At 52.1% G+C, this 17,564-nt stretch overlaps 9 protein-coding genes across 9 annotated transcripts in view; 4 read left to right on the forward strand and 5 right to left on the reverse strand.

The window, feature by feature from the left end:
* Positions 1-274, forward strand: part of SNOG_05295 (hypothetical protein) — a gene marked incomplete at both ends in the record, with an annotated part of 2,826 nt that extends 2,552 nt beyond the window's left edge. The window contains one exon of the mRNA XM_001795650.1: positions 156-274. Coding sequence (XP_001795702.1) covers positions 156-274 — 119 coding nt within the window. The remainder of the gene's footprint in view (positions 1-155) is intronic.
* A 485-nt stretch (positions 275-759) lies between these two features.
* On the reverse strand, positions 760-1,997 carry SNOG_05296 (hypothetical protein; the record flags this gene model as incomplete). Its single annotated transcript, XM_001795651.1, has 3 exons — positions 760-1,349; positions 1,402-1,848; positions 1,901-1,997. 3 exons carry the CDS (start codon positions 1,995-1,997, stop codon positions 760-762), a joined length of 1,134 nt encoding a protein of 377 aa, XP_001795703.1.
* A 1,093-nt stretch (positions 1,998-3,090) lies between these two features.
* On the reverse strand, positions 3,091-4,361 carry SNOG_05297 (hypothetical protein; the record flags this gene model as incomplete). The annotated part of the gene is made up of 3 exons (XM_001795652.1): positions 3,091-3,189; positions 3,382-4,155; positions 4,209-4,361. The coding sequence occupies 3 exons, from the start codon at positions 4,359-4,361 to the stop codon at positions 3,091-3,093; spliced, it is 1,026 nt and encodes a 341-aa protein (XP_001795704.1).
* A 1,392-nt stretch (positions 4,362-5,753) lies between these two features.
* SNOG_05298 (hypothetical protein) lies at positions 5,754-6,172 on the reverse strand (the record flags this gene model as incomplete). Its single annotated transcript, XM_001795653.1, has 2 exons — positions 5,754-5,813; positions 5,867-6,172. 2 exons carry the CDS (start codon positions 6,170-6,172, stop codon positions 5,754-5,756), a joined length of 366 nt encoding a protein of 121 aa, XP_001795705.1.
* Positions 6,173-7,295: 1,123 nt separating this feature from the next.
* On the forward strand, positions 7,296-8,241 carry SNOG_05299 (hypothetical protein; the record flags this gene model as incomplete). The annotated part of the gene is made up of 2 exons (XM_001795654.1): positions 7,296-7,326; positions 7,373-8,241. 2 exons carry the CDS (start codon positions 7,296-7,298, stop codon positions 8,239-8,241), a joined length of 900 nt encoding a protein of 299 aa, XP_001795706.1.
* A 320-nt stretch (positions 8,242-8,561) lies between these two features.
* Positions 8,562-9,794, reverse strand: SNOG_05300 (hypothetical protein; the record flags this gene model as incomplete). Its single annotated transcript, XM_001795655.1, has 2 exons — positions 8,562-9,097; positions 9,152-9,794. The coding sequence occupies 2 exons, from the start codon at positions 9,792-9,794 to the stop codon at positions 8,562-8,564; spliced, it is 1,179 nt and encodes a 392-aa protein (XP_001795707.1).
* Positions 9,795-10,619: 825 nt separating this feature from the next.
* On the forward strand, positions 10,620-11,350 carry SNOG_05301 (hypothetical protein; the record flags this gene model as incomplete). Its single annotated transcript, XM_001795656.1, has 2 exons — positions 10,620-10,858; positions 10,918-11,350. The coding sequence occupies 2 exons, from the start codon at positions 10,620-10,622 to the stop codon at positions 11,348-11,350; spliced, it is 672 nt and encodes a 223-aa protein (XP_001795708.1).
* Positions 11,351-11,943: 593 nt separating this feature from the next.
* SNOG_05302 (hypothetical protein) lies at positions 11,944-13,275 on the forward strand (the record flags this gene model as incomplete). Its single annotated transcript, XM_001795657.1, has 1 exon — positions 11,944-13,275. The coding sequence occupies one exon, from the start codon at positions 11,944-11,946 to the stop codon at positions 13,273-13,275; it is 1,332 nt and encodes a 443-aa protein (XP_001795709.1).
* A 221-nt stretch (positions 13,276-13,496) lies between these two features.
* On the reverse strand, positions 13,497-17,358 carry SNOG_05303 (hypothetical protein; the record flags this gene model as incomplete). The annotated part of the gene is given in 3 exon segments (XM_001795658.1): positions 13,497-15,859; positions 16,013-17,045; positions 17,062-17,358. The coding sequence occupies 3 exon segments, from the start codon at positions 17,356-17,358 to the stop codon at positions 13,497-13,499; spliced, it is 3,693 nt and encodes a 1,230-aa protein (XP_001795710.1).
* Between the last annotated feature and the right edge of the window lie 206 nt (positions 17,359-17,564).

Consider the following 17,564-nt stretch of genomic DNA (forward strand, 5'->3'; position numbering starts at 1 on the left):
GCGAGGAGGTATGTGGAGGAGTTGTTGAGTTTAAATAGGTAGTGGGGATAGAGGGGGGGTGGTAATGGTCATGGGTAGATTGTATGATGGGGATGGGATAGGATACGAGAGGAGATAATGGACGTAATGCAAGTCGCCATAAATGCAGAAGAAAGGCTTGAATGTGATGTGTGTCCATTTCAAGGAGAGAGAGATACAGTTCCTGTCAAATGGTACACTGAACTACCATCTTCCGATCATAATCACTTCTACAGTGCTTCTATCCTACATCTAATCCAGCAAATGCAACATATGCGTCTCAGAATCCCAGATCACAGCTCGCTCACCAAAAAGCCCCCCCGTGTCCAATAGCAATCATTGTATACCCAAGTATTCACTCCCGCATCATATCTTCCACTCAATCCACGGCCCCTTTAACATCTAGTTTGACTTGCAAGATAAACTGGGTAAGGCTTGCGAAAAGAGCAATTTTTCTTTGGGGTTTCCCAAGAGGGAAGAGAAGGGGCGTGGGTGAGAATATGGGTATTAAGTGGGAAAGTGAGATTCGGCTAGTGGTTGCAATACATCAAATACAAGCATCACACGTCTGGCTTCCAGAACATTTGGGGAAAAAACAAGCTCCTGCAAGCAGCAGCAAGTATTGATAGAATATAGTGATGCGGTTATATACAGCAAGAAAAAAGGGAGAATATTTACAGTTCAAAGGCCGACACTTGTGTGGTCAATCCATCTCATTTCACGAACACAGACGGGCAAGATTTAGATCTTTCCGTATCCAGCCGTGTTGACAACGCCCTTGGCGGTCGACGCGGCGCCCGCAGCAGCAATGTTCTTGCCCGCGAAGCCAGCCAGGACGCTGGTGTCGGTGCCCGTAAGCGCACCTGAAGCGCCGTACGAGTTCGCCTGGCAAGTGCGCTTGAGGCCTGACTGGCAGGCCGCCGCGTTCGCGCTGTTGAACAGCTTTCCTGGCAGACCGGCTTGCTGCGCGGCCTTGACGTCCTGGAACATGTTGCCCTCGGCGAGGATCTTGGCGCCGCTGTCGGCCTCGAAAGCGTGCGCGGTGTTGGCGGAGAAGTAGTTGTTGACCGCGTGCAGGAGGGTGTTTCCGCCGACCTTGGGGGAGCGGCCGGACGTGTGGTGGATGTAGTTCTTCTGCAGTGTGACCATGTCGTTGCTGCCGGTGAGGTATATTCCCCAGTAATGAAGTCCGTCGCAGGTGGCGGACCAGGCGGTTGCGCCGTTGATTTCGCAGTTGGAGATTGTGACGCGTCCTGAGGCGTTGTTGCCGAGGACGATGTGTTGGCGGGCGATCAGGTCGGTAGTAACGTGGTCGATCCAGATGTTGTCGCCTGGTGGTATGTTAGTTTTCGGGAGGGAGGAGGTGGAGTGGTTGGAACTTACCGCCGTCAACGGTGATGGCATCACCGCCCCAGACGTACTTGGGGTTGATGTCGGTGAAACGGACGTTCTGGATGATGATGTTCTTTGCATTGTTTGAGATGCGGATTCCCTTGCCCTTGATCACACCCTTGGCTCCCTGACCAATGAGGGACTTGTTGGATCCAACTGGCATACCAGCCATACCAGCCTTGTCGTATGTGATCTTGCTGACCTTAGGAGCGCTGGCTTGGTAGTTGTCACACCACTTGTCCTTGTTGATGGCTTGCTGGCACTGCGAGCCAGTTCCCCATGGAGCACAACCAGCCTCGGTAGCGGTTCCTTCAGATCCAGTGAAGTCGAAGGTCTTGGTGAGAACGATAACACGGGGCTGGGAGTCGGAGAGGTAGCTCTTGAGCTCTGTGATAGAGTTGGGGTAGACCGGGGCGGCATTGCCTCCTCCTGTGACGCCTGGACGATATTAGCAGCTTGACTTGATGTCGACCTAGACTTTATCATGTACCTTTGGCAAAGCCCTCAGCTGCACCCTTGACACCATCAGCAGCAGTGACGCTTGAAACAAAAGCCGCCAGAGCGGACACGATGATAGAAGACCTCATGATCGAGAACTATTTGAAAAGAGCGAATAGCAAAATCGATTTGCTGAAGACAAGAAAAGGCTCTCAAAAGGAATGAATGAACGACTGTAAAAAGGCCAAAAGAATGATAAGTCGAAAACGGACTGGAGCAAGATCGATCGGTGCAGACGCCACCTTATAACACCAGACCTACCAGAAGAAACGGAACTACCATCATGCCGCTGTCAGTGGAGCATCGTTTTCTAGAAACAACCCACATCCACCATCAGCACCGAGCTCAACTCACCACCCATCCCCAACAAGCCTAGTGTAACCCAGACACATGGCAATATCACACAAAAGCACGGACAAGCCTGCGCGATGGGGCTTGGTCGAATCTTGCTAGCAGCGAAGCGACCGGAGGAATTACTTGCGCTCATGATAGTGCCCGGGATAGCCGTTCCGCAGGCGTTTCAGAGACATGAACAGGATGCGTGGACGTTCCACAGCTATACCCGAGGAGGTTTAGTGGGAAACACGCCTTATGCGCCTCGCCATCAGGAAGTGGTGGAAGAAATGCAAGCGTGACTCGTTGTACCATGAATCCCATGGTGAGCGTGACGCGCGGTGGGTTCGTGAGTAAGGGCGGGCGATGTTCGGGTGAGATGAAACAACTGGGGAAATAACGGGCGACGCTTGGTTGGTTTCGCGCTATAGTGGTAGGTCTGGATTGCAAAAGATGGGTGCTGCATCTGTTTGCATATCCTAAGGTAAATACGCAGGTATCAGCGCTGCGAAAGCAATTAGAAAGACTTATCGAAGTGATAGCTGGTGGAGTATTCGCGAGATAAGGGGTCAAAGGATCGCGATCGAAAATCCACAGCGCCAACACGCTCAAAACAGGAAGAACATTGCATTAATTCACAGAACGCTCGCTCAAACAGACTCGTTAGATCTTCGGGCTGTGCAATGCCAAACAAAATACGCCGCGCCAAGGCCCATATGTCAAGTGTCAGTCAGATAACGACGCATCGGTGCCAGTGTCAGATCTCGAGTCCTTGTCCAAACCGTAGATTCCCCAGGCCGTTCCCTGATGCATGATTACCGACGAAACGCCATGCCCACAAATATTCATCTATGCTAATATAAACAATGAAGACGCCGCAAAAGCGACTACGATGGCGAGGAACGGCGCCTTTGCCGCCGATGGAGCCTCGCCCTTTTGCATGCCGCTCTGCCCTTGATCTTGGGTCCCCTCGGTAGACGCCGTCGTAGGATTTGCGGCTACCCCAGGAGATATGGCTGGTGGCGGTTGCAAAGTTCCCGCTGTCCCGACTGGCGTCTGACCCGGAGTATTTACGGTGCTTGGAGACGTCGAAGAAGTGCCGGTGCTGCTTGGATTCGATGCCGCTTCTACACCCCTCACACCGAGCCCAACGCGCTTCTGGTCGAAATCGAACACGGAGTAAACGTTCTTAAGAAACACATCGCCCACGAGCCATTGCGAGTCCTTGAACGTCTGACGCCCAATGATATTACTTCGACACAAACCGCTGTCTAGTTTCCCGCCCCGCCAGTCTGCTGTGGAGATGTTGTAGACTTGCTTGTTGAAAGAGAACTGGATGATCGCAGCGGTATCGCACGGCACACTGAAGGTCTCGGCGTCCTGCTTGTAGCCCTGGATCCGGCTGTGGATTTTGACAGCGTCAGGTTCGGGCATCAGGATGAAGGACGTGCCAGTGTCGATAATCGCGCTGCGCCCGGTCAAACCAACTTGCACGCCGTCAACGCCTGCATTCTCAATAGGGACCTCCCAGAAGCCGTTATCGTTTTCTATGATATCGAGATAGTTGAGGTCTCCGCTGAATCTGTCCTTGTTGACTTCACCAAAATTCAATTCGCCGTCCTGGGTGCCATCTCTGCCACGACTAAGGTGTATCCCGTAAAGCTTAGCGCCGATGAGTTTGTTACTAGACAAAACATCCATGAGCTGTGGAGCATCTATGCTGCCTTCGATCTTCACACCACGTCCAATGCCAAGTATGCCGTCCATGGGGTACGATGCGAACTCTTCCGAGACTTTGGTTGCCAGTCCAAATGTCAAGGCGGAAGAGAGGGAGCCGACATGTACAGTATCCGAAGCGAGGGTTCCAGAAACCGAGCCAGTACCATAGGTCACGCTGAAAGGCGTATCCTGTGTCTGTAACAGTCCATAATTAGCTCCAATCATTCGCTCTATGCTGATAGAAATACCTTTAACGAGCTGGAATCTCCCTTGCCAAAAGTGTTATGCGTCTTGCACGCATCGGTCGCGCAATCCTGTCCCATGACCCATGTGTTGCTCGCAGCAGAATCCAGCAATAAGTGGTACTCCTCCTTGCTATCCCCAATCTTGACAGCAACCATATAACTTAGATCACCTCCGTCTTGGTCGATCGCCACACTGTTTGCCTGTTTCGGGTCATTCGAGTTGACGATGTTGTAGGCATTCTGTCGTGTTCGGATATTCGAAGAAAAAGGGACGCGACGGATCGGTAGGTTTATCGGGGGTAACGAAGACTTTGAGTCTGACGATTGTGGTGTGGTACGACGAGATCGTGAGGCGGGATTACTGTCACCGTAATGGTATGGATAGAAAGCCGTGGCTGTAGGTAGTAATGCCGTGGATAATGCCAGCCATGATGGCGATATATGCATTGTACTGAGTTGGTATCGGATTTAGAAATGCGCTCCAACACAGGCTGTATGCGAACAGATCTTGTTGAGGTGATCGTTGACGTTGATTTTCCTCTCCTATGCCAGAGAATTGGGATAACGAATGTCGCGTTCTTCGGGCTTGCCACGCGTCAGTCTACAATCTCGTACCAGGCGGAAGAGCGCAATAATGGCACGAAGTGGAGAGACAATGGCGCAGAGGCAACTCTCAGCCCAAGTACTAAAATATATACAAGAAACAAATGACGATGCGACAACGGCAACGCGACCTTTCTCTCCCTAGCAATTTATCGATGAACCAGCCTTGCGTTCTGATCACCTCAACGAAAGGACAGAAGGTTGAAAGGGAAGAAGGGGAGAGCAGCGTACAAGACTTCTCACCTTGTGACCTGCCATTCTGGACTATGCAAGCCCTGGTGGCTCGGTCCCAAACAGTGACGTCCAGATCTCGGAGCTTGACTTGTTGAAGATGTGGGGAAACCCCTGACCCCAACCAATGCAGCGGAAACGAGCCATCTGAAACCGCTAGCGCTTGTCAGTGGTGCCAATCATCATTCGGCATCGCGGTTTCGTGCATCGTGGACGAAAATGCGATGGCTTTGGGATCTGCTGGGCGCAGTATGCGATTGATGGGTTCGTGGGAAATTGTGGCATTGATGACGAAATGCGTCTCTTTTACAACGACGGTCGCGACCTTCTTGTTCTGCGACTCAGTAACACAATGAACAACCAGGTTGCATTGGCTTCGGACGATGATTTATTTGATTCTCAAGATGAGGCATCTTCATGCAGGCACTCCTACAATGGTGTGTTGCGGGTAGTTCTTCCCAAATGTTGGGAACAAAAGTGTATTTAGTGTTGACGAACTCCGCTGAACGGGGACCTAAAATATTACACAGGGTCCACATGTACGTCACTTTTCACACGAGAAGCACGGAAGAAGTCAATGTTGTGATAAAAGTTCTCAATTACTAAACGCTCATCTTCGTGGGTATCGTCCATTGTACTCGTACAGTCATCGCAGCGACCTATCATACAGTTCCAAACATCAACGGAAAGTGCTCAAAGCATTCAGCTTCGTGTCTAGTAGACACGACGAGCGTTGCGGCCATCGGTACCGTGCATGCGGCGAGTACCAGCAGCCTGAACAGTAATTAGTATATATCTTCAAGGGTAAGACAGACGAATCAACATACCTTGAGACCGGGCCTCCTGGTCAAGCTTCCCCTCAATTTCATGAGTGCTCCGGACACTTTGTCTCCCATGGTGGCATGGCGCTTGTGGTGGTGGACAGGCGCGGCAGTGGCATGTCCGTGACGGCCAGTGGTACGGGTAGTCTTGGTTGTAGTGGTGGTGGTAGTTGTAGTAGCTGGCACCCTGGTAGCGTAGGTGCGACGACCTCCGCCTAGAAGACGGGTCTTGAGGCTAGGACGAGCAGTCGACCGCGTAGTGCGGGTGGTGCGGGGAGCAGCCTTAGTGCGGTAGGTGCGGCTGAGAGGCATGATTGATGAAATAGGATATAAGAGGTGTTTGTAGTATTGGTAGGTTGGTAGTTGTTGGTAGTAGTTATTGCAGCTGGATTTGAAGTCTTAAAGTTGTGTCGAATGTGATGATGAGCTTTCGGTATGCGATGTCACCCCAATCTTATACCTCACCCTCCTTCACGATTTCGGACCTTCTGCCAACCCTCACGACGATAATACAGACCCTGAAAAACAAGATTCTGTGCCCTCACACGCCCATTTCTGGATATAGATCTGCTCGTGAGACAAGGGTACGTCATGCAGGGTCCGCACACACTTGCTCCAGGCGTGGCGCATGACGTGCGCCAGCGCTATCAGGATCCTGTGTGGCTGGTTTCAATCTCAAGACAGCTTCCAGGCCACTGCTTCCTTGAGTGAAGATGGACGTTTTGCTGGGGTTGGTGGCTGGACTTGGCTGGAAGGGGCTAAGCGCCGCCGTTGACCCCGTGATGTCATAGCAAGCGGAGAGCCGAGAATAGCTTCAATTCCGTCATCGCTCTTGATTTCGAGCTGTGCCCTTGCAACGAAGTTGTGGTATCTCGAGCCGCTTACCCGATTTCTGGTATGGGTAAAGCCACGGCATTGATGTCACACGTCCTGACATCGCGTTGTGAATGTTCACGCAACGGTTCCAAGCTTTGCATTAGGAAAGCTTTCACTGTCGAGTCGCAAAGTAATTGCATATCGAATTCCCGTTGCCTGCCCTCTAATTGCCTGGAAAATAGCGTTGCTCAGATACGCCCCCATTAGACACTAAGGCGAAGCCGGATAGGGCTGAAGTCGTTGTACGTGGCTGGCGATGTTCGGGTAGGCGTGGACCAACGGTTCGTTGGAACATCTTAATCATGGAGGATAAGCAAGCATTCCGGGAGTTTTTCATCCAATATGATATTCAGCACTCTACATTCAGTGATTGTTAGGTGCTGTTGCCGTTCGTTGTAATTGCTCCACTTCTGCGCTCGATGATACCTCATCGTGATGTCACAAACATGATGCTGTCAGATAAAAAGTTGCACCTCAAATCATTTGACAATTCGTAACAACAACGACCACCAGTCACGAAAAGGCAATTCCAAAACAGAATTTGATACTATACACAATAATGTCATCAAGCAAAGGACAATTCGAGCAGGGTGAGCTTCACAAACCCATTGCACCTCCATATCTAACATTCACAAGGCCACCAGCCCGAGGTCCAGCACCAGAAGGTCCCAGGATGGCAGACAGTAATGGACCCTCCACCCCAAGTCGACCATCTTCCCACCGCCGAAGGCGGCCGCGAACTCTACAAAGCCGCCGGGAAGCTCAAGGGCAAGAAAGCACTCATCACCGGCGGCGACTCTGGAATCGGCCGCTCAATCGCCGTCCTTTACGCCATGGAGGGTGCCGACAGCTTCATCGCCTACCTGCCCGAAGAAGAAGAAGACGACGCGAAAGAGACAGTCAAGCTCGTGGAAGAGAAAGGAGCAAGATGCTACACATACCCCACTGACCTCACCAGCCGTGACAACTGCAAGAAGGTTGTCGAGGCGGCGGTCAAGCAGATGGGCGGCATTGACATCCTCGTAAACAACCACGCGTATCAGATGATGGTTGAGGATATCAAGGATCTTTCTGAGGACCAGTGGGAGCGCACGTTCAACACCAACATCCACCCGTTCTTCTACTTGTCAAAGTATACCCTGCCACATATGAAGAAGGGATCGACGATCATCAACAACGCTTCCATCAACGCGTACATTGGTCGTCCGGATCTTCTCGACTACACCTCGACCAAGGGTGCGATTGTTTCGTTTACCCGTGGTCTGTCGAATCAGTATGTTGGTCGAGGTATTCGTGTCAATGCTGTTGCGCCCGGGCCAGTTTGGACACCTCTTATTCCAGCGACGATGAACGATGAGGCGATCAAGCAGTTCACTTCGCCGATGGGCAGGCCGGCTCAGCCAAGTGAGATCGCGACTTGCTTTGTCTTCTTGGCTAGCAGTGACAGCAGCTGCATCAGTGGACAGACCATCCATGCAAACGGCGGCACTATTGTGAATGGCTAAGCGTGGGTGTATGACCTGTGGGGATGAGATAGTTTCACGACTTCATGAGTGTATTATATAGAAGATACGACAACGAATCATAAATTCAGACATGATTTGACATTCTTTCTGTGTCATTCTGGACTTCGAATCTATGAAGCGCTCACGATACGATTCGTATTTAGAGCATAGCTACAACGGCTACACTAGACTATTTTCGAGATTTCCATAGCTGCGATGCGCTGACTTTGCCATGCTAGTCTCCTGCTGCGAGAGTACGCTGCAGGTGTGACAGGCATGGCTGATCGACGCGTCGACGTCCCGCAGAGGCGCCGTCCTGCTCACTCCTCCTCTGGCGCACGATAGTTATCAGGTCCACGAAGCATCTTCTCGCGGATATCAGGACGACCGAGCCAGGATATGTACCAAGTTGGCTGTCCATGCTTGAACCGACAGCGAGTGTCCCACCGACCAGCATCCGGCTGGTTATGCTTCTCGTACTCATCATCCAGACCCTCGCCCTTGGGCTTGCTGCGGTCCTGGCAATCAAGACAGATACCGTTGAAGTAGCCGTCTGTGTTGGAACAAGCACGAAGGACAACGGACTCCCAGTCAATGCTCGCGCAGCGCTTGCACTTGGCAGTGTAGTTGAGCTTGAAGGCCTTGAGGCGGCGAGTGACCTCGGCAATACTTGAGGAAGTGAGAACGTCGTCGACGGGCCAGGCCTCGCATTTGGTGAGGGCGAGCTGATAGCGGCCGATGGTGGCATCCCAGCAGTCGCAGAAGGTGGTTTCGGAACGGAGAATCCTGCCGACGCGGGAGTAGAGAGACTTGTGGAGCGTGTTGCGCAGGCCTCCGCGAGCATGGTTTACCGGACCTGTTCATGATTAGCATCGTTTCAGACGGTATGTGTGCTTTCGATTCGGCTTACCAACGAACTGGCGCTCTCCAACGTGAAGATGCTTGCCGCCCTTGAAGCCTTTGGGCGGGCGTTCCTTAACGTGACCGACGTGGTTGTAGGCTAGATACTTGGTGACTTGTGCGAAGCCCTTGGCATTGTCGAACAGGTAGTATGGGTAGACCAGAGCGCGCGCGATGGGAATGGTCAGCTGAACATTGCTCATGCTCGTCCTGTACCAGTTGTCGAACCATTCTCCCAAGTTCTCCCTGGCCTTCTTGTCTTGATGCGAGTCCCAGTACAAGATCGCGTACCATACCCCAAGCAGCGAGATCTCCCACAGTCCCAATTCTTTCATACGTTGCTGCGAGAGTCCCTGCAGATGAGCGAGCCAGACAAGGGTACCTTCTTTATTGTATCCGTCTTCAGTGAACTTGCCGTCTCCGAGTGTGATCTCTGATTTGTCTTTCGTCTTTTCGATGAACGCTTGTATGAACAGAGATTTCTTAACGATTGTAGACGAGATATGTATGTCGGTGACGTGTTTGGAGCCGTCCTCTTCCAGGGCGCCAATGACCGTGATAGCAAAGTCAGCGGCCTCAGGCTCCGCTAAGATGATGTCCTGATCCTGGACAAGGGAGACAGCAGGTCCCTTCCGGATAGTGAGTCCAGGCATCTTGTCGTCTTTGTGAAGGTGGAAGCGCTGAAGTATTTGCAGCTGCTCGGTGAGTGTTCGTGGGCGCGACACCGCCAAAGTAGAGGGCAATCCTTGGCATTGCTGCTAGCAACACGCGCTCTCATGTGACCAATTTTGTGCGATCCGGAGCCGGCAGTCAACATTGAATGGACCGAAAAGATTTCCAATCTCAGCGTTTGTTTGCACGGCTTTGATGTTCGATCATGTCAATCCTAAAATGTGATTACCCCGAGGGGATGAGATGGTGCGGTGAAGTTGAAAAGAGTCGAAACTCCAAACAGGTTGGAGTGCAAGAAAATACGACCAGGAGATACAGAAACTATCAGTGAGAGAATTTGTGAAATGGAATCAAGTAGATGAAGTCGAGACGGGAAGGGAGATGATTTCGGCGACATGCATAGAAACAGAGAAGAGGCAGTAGTCAGATCAAAGTAATCTGTACAATATACCTGCTAGCATTGAGTTTTTACAACTGGTAAGAGCAGAAGGCGATTCCAAGGTTATATGTGTAGTTCTAGAGAGGCATGAAGTTCTATCCGGGAGACGGTGTGCAAGCTCGACGGGTCTTAATTGAATGACACCTCATACATTACCAGCCATTACATTGATATGGTGCTAATTTCAGATTCGTGTGCATGTCTTGCAAGGAGTCGTTGTGGGTGTGTAGGAGCGACGGATAGACTGTCGTTGGGAGAACCCGGGCTAGCCCGCGTGCAAACCGCGCAAACACAGCCCGCCAAGCATGGACTGATCTCATCGTCGTTCACTTTCTCGAGGTCACCAATTGCACATTACATATCAACAATGCCTCCTCCACGGATAATGTCTTCCATACTACGAGCGCGTCCCCAATCGCAAGCACAATGTCTCCGCCGATTCGCAGCATCCCGTTTTGCATCAACCACATCACCAGGACCTGATCCGTCGAAACCAGTCGTACCATGGAAAACACCCACGAGCGTCTGGTCGCCCGAGAATCTCATACCACCCCCAAAAGATGGCGAAATCTTGCTCGAGCGACGGCCAAATCGCGCTTTACCGCCGTACGTCTACCATATTTCGATTACCATTTGGAAAAGTAATGTACTAACAACCGTTCCAGTGTCCCGCCTCTCATATCCCCACAAGTCCTCAAAACCTTCCCAATATTCATCATCGCCATGGTGATTACAACCGGCGCTTTCTTCAACTACCAAAAACAAGAATCTTCAGTCGTCACGTCGACCCTCTACGCATTACGTACAAACCCCGGTGTGCGCGAACTTCTTGGCGACGAGATCTACTTCGCAAGTAAATACCCGTGGATCAAAGGCGAGATCAATCAAGTCCATGGGCGCATCGATATCAGGTTCTGGGTGAAGGGGACAAAGCGGCAGGGAGAGGTTAGGCTGAGGTGTAGGAGACGAGGACGAGGAGGGCTGTATGCGACGCAAGAGTGGAGTTTGACTATGGATGACGGAGAAAGGGTGGAGTTGTACGATCCCAAGGGGGATGCGATTGATCCTTTCAGTGATCCGATTGGGGAGGACATGTAAGTGGTGGAGCGAGGCAAACAAGATATAAGATCGTGGGAATTGTCAGAATTCAGGTTCAAGTACGGTTTGTACGAAGATACAAGCTGTAGCCTGAGCTGGATGGCCATCACATGGCCTTGTAAATTATGTACATACATAAATATGTACAATATAACATCATGACCGAAGCATCAAAAGAAGTGCGTTTTAGGAATTCGTCTCTCCATTCAACCAATGACATGCTGTACCTGAATTTTTGGCATTCAAGAATTACTCCAAACTAGTGATCTTTAAGTCAAGCAAGTACATAACAATGAGAACACATGTTGAAGGAATGTGAACAGAAAATCGCATGGCGGGTGAAATGCGACTCCGATAACGCACCCTTGTCTGGAACCTTGGCGAAATGACGCTTTCCTACCTAAACTTTTCCGCACGACACAACATCCAACACGCCTTTGCGGATTCGAACTTTGGTAGCGAAGTTTCGTCTGCTTGCTCCTTGCTGCGAGTCTGAGTAATTCTTTCCGCCATACCAAACTCAACACCACTTCAATCGCTGCACAACTTGACGACCTTCAACCCCTCCACCCCGCCGCCGCGGTCCCTCCAAAATGTCAGACCCACGACCAAACACCCTTTCCCCCCTCGCAACCCTCACGCCTCCATCCAGCTCGCGCACATGGCAGACCGCCCCGCACCCCACCCTTCCCATTGTCGCAACCGCCTGTTCCGACCGCAGCGTGCGCGTCTATAGCCTCACATCCTTCACGCTCCTGCACTCGATAACGGGGGGCCACAAGCGCAGCGTGCGCGCCGTGTCCTGGAAGCCGCATACCCAAGGCCAAAGCGTGCTCGCGACGGGCAGTTTCGATTCGAGCGCGGGCATCTGGCGGCGCGAAGAGCAGGGTGGGAATGAGGATGACTTCACCAATCGGCGCGTTGGCGGCGCGGAGGATGAGGATGGGAGAGATGACGACGACGAGGATGAATACCAGTTCTCGTGTATCTTAGACGGTCATGAATCTGAGATTAAATCGCTGTCGTGGTCGCCGACGGGCCAATACCTTGCGACGTGTTCGCGCGACAAGAGCGTGTGGATATGGGAAGAGTTGGAGGATGATAATTTCGAAACGGTCGCGGTGCTGCAGGAACATGATGGCGATGTCAAATGCGTCGCTTGGCACCCGGAGGAGGATTTACTGGCGAGTGCGAGTTACGACGATAGTGTGAGGCTTTATAGAGAAGATTCGGACGATTGGGTGCAGGTGGCGTGTATTGCTGGGAAAGAGGGACATGGCATGACCGTCTGGTGGGTGGAGTTTGAGGGGTCGGGCATCAGTGGGAAGGACTTTAGGGTGCAGAGAGATGGACTGTCTGAAGAACAAACGCAACACGTTGATTCGATGGAGAGGTCGGGACCGAGGCTGGCGACGTGTAGTGACGACCGCACGGTGAGGATTTGGCGGAGGAAACCGAGGGAGCGAGCGGAGAATGCGTCGTCCAACACGGGCATTCCGTCCATCATTCGATCGGCTGCCATCGACGAGGATTGGTATCAGGACGCCATACTGCCACAAGTTCACGAGCGCGCGATTTACTCGGTTTCGTGGAGTCGGACTACGGGTCTCATCGCGAGTGCGGGCAGTGATGGCAAGATTATCATCTACAAGGAGCGATGGAGGAAGCAAACACCCAACGGGGTCGATACGGACAACATGCAGATTGATGGCAGCGAGCCGGCCTCGTTAACGGAGTGGTTCGTCCTCGCGGAATTGTTTTCTGCGCACTCCGTGTTCGAGATCAACCATGTCACTTGGGCAAAGAGAGCAGACAAAGACAAGAGATATGATGGCGAGGAAGTCATAGTCAGCACGGGAGATGAAGGAGAAGTCAAGGTTTGGACACTAGACGAGGTGGCGGATCCACCGCAGAGAGACGCATGAACATGAATGAACTGACTGATTCGTGTTGCAACTGTAACTACAGTCTTTGACTTCATGCCAAACACTTTCTCGAAAATGTGATGCCAGCAGTCGGCCGCACCTTCATAATGCCCGTGGCGCCTCGCTAAGTAAGCAAAATGCTAATGTAAAAATACACCCATTCATCACCATCATCCCTCATGCTCAAACAACCTAAGCCGCAGTGTGAAGAAAGATCATAATTACATCGTCTTCCTAGGCCTTCCTCTGCCCCTCTTAGGCGCCCCTCTGCCTCGCGTCGGTACCATGGACGGTCTGCCCAAAGCTTTCTTGACCGCCGGTGCACTAGCCGGGACCTCATCCTCGCTATCCGATTCCGACAAAGCAATCTCCTTGCCACGGCGATTGACCGGTGTAAAGCTGGATGCAGGCGCCGTAAGAGTCGTCGTAGTCGTCGTCTTCCCATTGGCCTTGGACTGAGCAGACACAATCTTGATTTTCTTGCCCTTCATGCCTGGCTGCGCGAAGATGGAATTCGTTGACTGGGGCGGACCGTTGCGGACGGGTTCAGGAGATGGCGATGGATCCTTTTGTGTTGGGGGCGAAGTGTAAAAGGGTTGGTCTTCTTCACCATTGGATAGGTCGCCGAGGAAATCGTCGATCACGCCCGCGCCTTCATCATCAGAACCTCCAAAGAGAGCCATCTTTGCGCGGAGATTATCTTGAGCTTCGCGTTCTGCAGTTTCGACGCGCTCTCGTGTTGCTCTAGCTTCGTCCTCCCGCTCTTTTGCTTCAACAGCGGCGGCGGCGGCTTGTTGGGCGAGGAGTATAGTGTCGTTGGAGTGGTCATCTTCCCCATGGATACCATCTTCATCAGACATGTTGCCAGTCACATTTCCGGCGCTGTCGTGGGTCAGGTTCTTCGACGGTCGTCCGATGGGCCGAATTCCTGCCTTCGGCTTTGGTGGCATTGTCTTTCTACGTTCGTTTGCCTCCCGCTTTCGCTCCAATTCCTTGTCGCGACCGGCACGTATGGCTCCATCGCGGAAGTCTGGTGGAAGCTCAGTAGGCAGGTCCTCCTCGCCCTGGTTCTTCCGTGCTAGCCAATTCGAAGCTCTCCCATTAGAGCGACCAGTATACTCGACTTCGTCATCTTCATCATCAAAATCTTCGTCGGAATCGAGCGTGATCTCTTCGAAGCGTCGACTACCACGGGGTCTTCCGGGCTTCGATGGACCTCCTACATCAGAACTCCTCTTCCTACTGCTGTAAGCCTCATCCTCTTGGACGCGAATGCGGAACGTCTTTGCAGCTTTCTCCTTCTCGACGAGGTCCTTAGGCGCGGCACCTCTTGGTAGAACATCAGACTGTAGAATGGAGCCCATTTCACTCGGACCATCTACATCTTCCGGCGTACTTTGGCGGACGATCTGTGGGCGTTCGGGAGTTGGTCGATCCCTTATGCGCTGTAGAAGGCCGGTAGGTAGAGAGAGTCTGATAACCTTCGACTTGTTCTTCATCCTCGCGGCAACCAGGAGGAAGCGATCTTCACGCTTTGCTTCTTCCAGAAGTTTGCGCTGTATCTCTTTCTGATATTGCTTACCAGATATGTTCTTTGGCTGGAGTGGTTGCGCTTCGTCCCTCATCTTCTGTTTCTTGACCTTCTTCTTGCGACGCCTGTTACCATCCTCATCTTCGTCTTCAGGCCCACGTTTCTGGCCCAAGCGCGGAATGTCACCGTTCGCATCAGGGTCTGCGTAGTAAGAGTCGACGCCATCATGTGCCTCGGCGTGATGACCATTGCCAATGTCATTGAAGCTACCAGTAGTGTCCTCCACTGGAGAATATGCGATGCCATCCCGCGCGTAGGCAAGATCTTCATCAACATAGCGGGGATCCAGGGATGGATCCGCCAGTTTGTCCATTTCCGCTTGTTGCAGGCGGCGCTGCATGGCATTCTGCTTCGAGCCCTCTTCCTCCCGGAGCCAATTAAGATTGGAGACGCTGAAATCTACGAGGCACTCCACAGATCGAGGGTCGGCCACCTTCTTAGTATCATGACCAAGAAGCGTTCCTTTAGGTTCGTAAGGGGTTTGACGTGCATCGCGCCGACAATGGCCAGTGTTACAAACTCTCCTGCAATGCGGACATTTCCAATTGCGATTCTCCATAATGCTCAGAGGCATCATGTCGTGTGCGCGAAACAGAGTTCCATAGCAGTATGACAGGTCGCAACTGGAGCAGAACGCCATCTTCCATTTCGGGTGCTTGTGAAGACAAAAGTGGCATGACTTATGCTTGCTGAGCCACTGCTTCGACTTCTTGTTGGAGACCTTCTTGACTTGGCCGTATTCGTCCACAACAGGTTCCTCGTCGCTAGAATTGCTTTCAGGTTGAGGATTCTTGATGTCCACAAATGGTCGTAAGCGCAGCTGCTCTTGGCATACTTGTGCCAAAGTCTTTTTGCCAAGATATCTTCGCTCCTCCTGGAGCGGCAGCGGCGTTGTCTCTTTCATGTGGCCATCAATGTCGATGATCTGTGCTCTCCATTCCTCGTACTTGTGACTCAGGTCTTTCCATTTCCATTGTTCAACCCATGTGTAACCTGATTGGCATCCACAGCTTCGACCCATGCAATAACAATCCATGCAGACGTCGTAGGGTTCTTCAATCTCGCTGCTGAATAGATTTTTACAGCTTTTGCAGCTTAGGAACCGGTTGAAGATATTGCACCTGCAATAGGCGCAAGTAACGTTACTGTCATATGGAAGGAACTCAGAATGCTCGCGAGATTCGGGTGCAAACATCTCCGACAGCAGCACGGTCTTGTATAGGTCAAAAAGCTTTCTGAAGTCTCTTTGGAGGTGTCGAACTTTGACAGAACGCTGAATAGCTTCTGCGTTCTCCCCGCCCATTTCTACTTGCGCACGTGCAGATTTGATGAGGGTGGAGTACTTCTGGAGGGTGTAGTAAACGATGGCCTTGTTCTTGTATTGCTCGTCTCTGCAAACGACACGAGAATTCGGCAGGGCTTCGTTGATGGCCATTTCCAGCGTTTCCACGGTGGTACGATTCCAGGCGATCTTCATCGTCCGGGTACCGCGGTTCCACACCTGATGCGGGGCGAGTGGTGGTATCAGAATGAAGTCTCCGGGCCGTTGCTCAACCACGTATGTTCGGAACGGTGCTTTCTTCCATGCAATGAGTTGAGCAAAGTGGTTCTCAACTTCGATGTCATGGCCCAACACGGACAGCCAGTACTCGGAGACCACGTGTCTATCCTTCGTCTCGGTCATAAACCATAATGAGGATCCGGGGCGCTCAGGCTTGCCATCTTCACTGATCTGTCCAGAGGCATTCACCATGATGTTCTGACCAAGACTTGCGCACATCTCTCTGTGTGATGGTGTATACGTGCCTTCGTGACCAATGTAGCACATGAGGTTTTCTGCGCGCATTTCTGGGGGTAAACTGCTCATCAGGTCTCCAGCTCGCCCTATCCCGCGGCCTTTGCGACCGCCCGGTTCGTCCAGTGCGCCAGCTCCGCCAACTTCACCAGTGCTATCGTTCAGATAGAACAGTCCCTGGGGAATGTGCTCTTTCAGCTTGTCCTGCCATACCTGTGGGCAATCGATATCCTTGAGATATATACGTTGGCGGGTCTTATCGCGGTAGCGCTCGGGTGCATCGAAGAATTGGTCGGTCAGCTTGGTCATGTGCTTAAGATAGTGCTTGATAGTGAGCGGAATGCTCTCCTTGGTCGTGAGATTGCGTGCATTCTCGACTGCTAGCTGTTAGCTGTGCTGCATCACCAATGCGCTCAGCGACTGTCTGACCTTTGTCGCCGTGGTTGTCGCGCAGCCATGAAGGCGTGAAAGTCCACGGATCCAGCACTTCTTCAAATCCATCTATGATGAGAGGTTTTCCAGCCACGACCACGTGAAGCAGAACCAACTTCTCGAACTGCTCGATGCCGTTATTGGCGATCATCTCATAGGAAATTCGGTCGGCATATTGAAAATTGTCCGCGGTCTCGACGAAGGTGCGCACGTCAAAGTCGGGCGGTATGGGCTCGAACGAAGCCCTGGGGCGCGCGGCCGGCATGGTGTTGGTTGCTTGACACCATTCACGTTTGGTGCGCGCGGGTGGGATCTATGGCTCTGTAGTACTACCACCGCGGCGCAAGTGCGATCGCGCAATTCTACTGTGGGTGCAGCCCAGATAAGGGTCCCGTTCGCAGAGTTACGACGGTAGCAATAGGGCTGAGCGACGGTGGTCGCTACAAGAGCGCCTGTACGAAGTCGGAGACG

This window comes from Parastagonospora nodorum, assembly GCF_000146915.1.
Source record: "Parastagonospora nodorum SN15 chromosome Unknown scaffold_7, whole genome shotgun sequence".
Lineage (NCBI taxonomy): Eukaryota > Fungi > Ascomycota > Dothideomycetes > Pleosporales > Phaeosphaeriaceae > Parastagonospora > Parastagonospora nodorum.